We start from the raw sequence: 4,340 nt of genomic DNA on the forward strand, positions 1-4,340 counted from the left end.
TAAGGCCTCAGATGTAATGGAAAAAGCCCTCTTTTTGTGTGGGAAAAGGAGGACGCCTTGAGAAGACCAGGGCATGGCAAATTGGCATAGTTGTCACATGAATAAAAGGGTCACAGGATGTAAAACTGGATTGCATGTTTAAAAATTAGCATAAATTATAATCAGGATAAATATAGTCAGCAAAATTACATTTGCCATTTGACAAACAAGGTTATTGCCTTTCGGGATATTTTATTCCCAGAATGCATTTCTATTGGCACTGTTTTAACCGCATGCAGATTAATGATGTTGCTCAACAGAAGGTTTTTGCAGATGACACGGAAGTGCACCTAATATCTGAACAGCATTACAGTCAACTCTCAAATGTCATGAAAGATTGGATATGTAAAACCGCGCTGAGACGGATGCAAAACAAGTTTACACAAAAGTCTGACCTGGCCAGGAAAAGGGCAATTAAAGCCCAAAGACGATAATAATAATACTACTAAAAGGTTAAACCCTGAAGCTTTCTGTTGTTGACGTGGGTCATGGTCCAGCAAGGACTTTTACAAGGTGATCCTCCCTGGAGTGAATGCTGATGAGGGAGAAAATAAACAACATATTCAGCTTAATGCCGAATCCCTCAAAGAACAAAAAGCTCTCTTGAGAACAAGGCCCCAGACAGATTGTGTAGCAAGGGGCAACATGAGATGAATATGGACACGACACCATCTGTACCACAGGAACGCTTGGTTGTAGACAGGGACAGTTGAGCTATCCTAACCTTCAGAATGAGAATATCACTATATTCAGGCTTACAATAGTGGTATTTACTTTGGGCGTTAGTTATTGCCCTTTCATTTGTTTTATTATTCGCTCCCAATAAACATAGTGTTTGTACGTTTGTGCTATAGATAAGTCCTGCACACAAGTCGGTAGAGACTTATATTGTGCGCATAATAAGTCAAATGTATAAAATCATATAAATATGCATCGTAATGCATATTTATATGATTTTAATGTAGGCATCGACACATATAAATATACTTCATGATGCATCGTAATGACAACATGCCCTCCTGAACCCAGGCCGTCCAACATTCATCCAGGATATGCGTACGGCACATTCTGCTGCTTCACTTCCTCCTGGCTTTAAGTGACACTTTCCTGTTTTTCACAGTCCGTCCCCCCCATCCCCCCCTCCTGGTCCCATCAGGTCCATACCTGCACTAACTGACCCCCCCTGCACTAACTGACCTTCCCAACTGAGGAACGGTTGGCGGTTGGCCGACGGTTCTGAAAGATTTAAAGCCGTTGACGCTGCAATTTTATTGGCTCTCGTTTCAGATTGACCGCCCCCCCTTCCTCTATGACTGATCAGTGGCCTTGGAAAAGCTGCTGAGGTGGGCGCACACACAAAACACACACACACACACAGTCCGTAGTCCGCCGCAAAAAAACAGACAACGGTCTGACTGTGTGTGTGTCTGTGTGTGTGTGTGTGTGTATGTTTGTGTGTGTCCCATAAACAACATAAACAGCATTAGATCCAAGGGACGACAATAGGATAGCGACAGAATAATTAGAGGCTGTGCCAAAATAACTGGCACTTAAAGTTATATTGACTAAGCAAGATAGTCTATCTGTTTGGGTGTCCCGTTTTCAGCCAAAAGGTTCTGGCTCAGAGCCCCAATGTCTGCAAAGAACCTGTAGGCATCGCTGGGCAAGACGGCTTACTACCTGCTTTTACATGAACAAAACTGTTCACTTTGGACCCACACACACACACACTTCCTGCTCTGCTGCCCAAACCTGTTTCCAAGCTCATATAAACACCCCACCCTCCTAACCCCTTGTAGTTCGTTGGTCCATTTAATTCCTTCCCATAATGTAACGGATATCAGTAGCACCCCCGTGATCCCCCCAAAGTCCCCAGTGAACTCACTTTCACCTGTTCAATGTCTAAAGCTGTGAATTACGTGGTGGGGCTGGTTATATCATGATCACATGGTGCATACACAACACCGATAGAAACCAGTGACATCATGCCAACATAAAAAAAAACATTGTCACTGAACTCCCAACTCACTGGAAATATCACTTATTATTATTATAGTGCCTACTTGTACTGTCAATCCAAAAAGTTCCAATATCTGCCGCTAATAAACAACTCAAAAGGACCCACATGTCAGTGAGCAGAGCTCCTACTTCCACTTCTGTGGGTAAACTAATAACGAATGGAGGTTTGTTCGCTTGTACTGAAGGGTCAAACTAACCTGGTAGTGGAACTACCAGGCAAAACTTGACCCCCCAAGACAACCGAACAGGCGAACGCCAGCCCCGTGGATCTTAAAGAGTTATAAACTTACATGTCGTCGCGGCGGTGAAGTTATAGCTGCTGTCACGTTATATCCGGGTTAGCGGTTAGCTCTGCGCTAGCCTGCTGGGGAGCTGACGGGAGTTCCGCTTTCTTTAAAACTACCCTCAAGCTAAAACAAGTCCGTCTGGAAACAAGACAAACACAACAACGGTGACTCAAGCACACAATACTCACGAATCAATGTGCTGGTTTGGGGGGAAAAAGCCCGCAGGACTGGTAGCAGCTCCTCCTTCTTCAGCCTGACAGCGGCGGACTTCTGGATTCCTTCACTGAGCGAAACTTCGAGCGAAGGGAAAGTATGCTGTGGACACTGCGCGTGCGCGGAAGAACCGTCCCGTCGTGGCGAGGCGCTACCCTGTTCTCCCACGTGGGTGCAGCATTCACCCTCTGCCGTCCCGTACGCGGTCATGTGAATCGACATCTATTTTGTGTTGTTGTTGTTGTTGTTGTTGTTGTTGTTTTTTTGTTGTTCTTTTGCCACCGTCTTTTTGTCTGTGGTTTTTAGAGCTGAACGCGAGTCAAACCGTTATCGTGGCATCTGTTGTTTGTGTGATTCCCCCTCGTTTCGCTGGTATAAAGAACCACACACAAGTGTGTTCAAGGTGAACGCAAAGACACCGGGCGAGTTGCCAACCCGCATATCAGCTGACAGCAGAATGTCGAAAAGGTCTTTTTCCCTAACTGCAGCTAAATTATCCCCTCTTAGGTCACCCACGGCTTAATAACGACAAGCTGAGCATCTCATGTTGCGTTCTTATTTGCACAGGGGATCTCTCAAGCTGCCGTCAACAAACTGCCCACGGTGGCCGATGCCCAGCTCTCTCCGAGTCAGCGCATGTATCTTTTATAGAGTCTACATAGCATGCATTATTCAGCTGAAACCCAGGCTCCATCTGGATCCTTGTGTGCGTACGTGCGAGAGGATGTGTGTTGTGATGCATGTGTGCATGCATGAGGTGTGTGCACGTGTGTTTGTGCGGGTCTACCGTGTGTGTGTGTGTATGGTGTGTTTGTGTGTGTGTTTCTGTGTGTGTGTGTGTGCGTATCTGTGTGTCTGTGTCTGTGTGTGTGTATGTGTGTGCACCGGCCTATTGTTTGTGTGTGTGCTGTGCAGGCCTACTGCTCACCAGTGTGTGGACGTGCATGAGAGAGAGAGGGTGATTGTGTGTTAAGGCATACTGTAACCCTATGCATGTGCAGGCATTTGAGTGTAAGGGCGGGGTGCATGTGTTGAATAGCTGTGTATTTAAATATCAGTGTGTGTGTGTGTGTGTGTGTGTATGTGTGTGTGTGTGCGTGTCCCTTCACCACCTCACTCTGCACCAGACCTCCAAACAAGAGGAGATTAGTATTTCCTCCATAATGACGAGAATGTGTGAAATGTTCGTGTGACAGCCGAGACGTCAGCGAGGGGATGAAAAAACAAGGACAAAAAAGAAAAAAAAGCTGAAGAAACGATTACATAATTATCTGAGAAATAATGGAGGAGTTAGACTGAGGAGAGAAGGAAAAGAGACAGAGAGAGGAAGAGAGAAAGAAAAGAGAGAGGGAGAGAGAGAGAGAACGAGAGAGAGAGGGAGAAAAGGAAAAGAGATGAAGAGAGAGAGCGAGAGAGGGAGAGAACGAGAGAGAGAGGACGAGAGAGAGAGAGAAAGAGAGGGAGAGAACGAGAGAGAGGACGAGAGAGAGAGAGAGAAAGAGGGAGGGAGAGAGAGAGAGAGAGAGAGAGAGAGAGAGAGAGAGAGAGAGAGAGAGAGAGCTGAAGTGGATGTGTAAGTGTGACTGCAGATGGCCCATCCGGGATGGAGCTTCTTTCATGGTGCTGTTTCTCATTAACAGAGATAGGACTGCTGCCCTAATTCTATAATTCCTAAATCATGGCTGTTAGTTAAATACAAGGAGACAAAAGTACAGAGGAGAGCGCAGAATAGATCCGCCCATACAGCCTAATAATGTGTCCATGTGTGTGTGTGTTCGTGAG

At 45.9% G+C, this 4,340-nt stretch overlaps 1 protein-coding gene across 2 annotated transcripts in view; it reads right to left on the reverse strand.

Moving 5' to 3' along the window:
• The window catches only part of snap23.1 (synaptosome associated protein 23.1), an 18,334-nt gene extending 15,697 nt beyond the window's left edge, over window positions 1-2,637 (reverse strand). The window contains exon 1 of one of the 2 annotated variants that reach the window (XM_079751741.1): window positions 2,534-2,637. Coding sequence is in view for 1 of the 2 variants with exons in the window: in XM_079751740.1 (XP_079607866.1) it covers window positions 2,349-2,350 (2 nt within the window). In the remaining variant the exon portion in view is untranslated. Of the gene's footprint in view, window positions 1-2,348; window positions 2,504-2,533 lie in introns of those variants that run through there. The other variant, XM_079751740.1, reaches the window with a different exon arrangement.
• Between the last annotated feature and the right edge of the window lie 1,703 nt (window positions 2,638-4,340).

This window comes from Pollachius pollachius (assembly GCF_949987615.1).
Source record: "Pollachius pollachius genome assembly, chromosome: 15".
Classification (NCBI taxonomy): domain Eukaryota; kingdom Metazoa; phylum Chordata; class Actinopteri; order Gadiformes; family Gadidae; genus Pollachius; species Pollachius pollachius.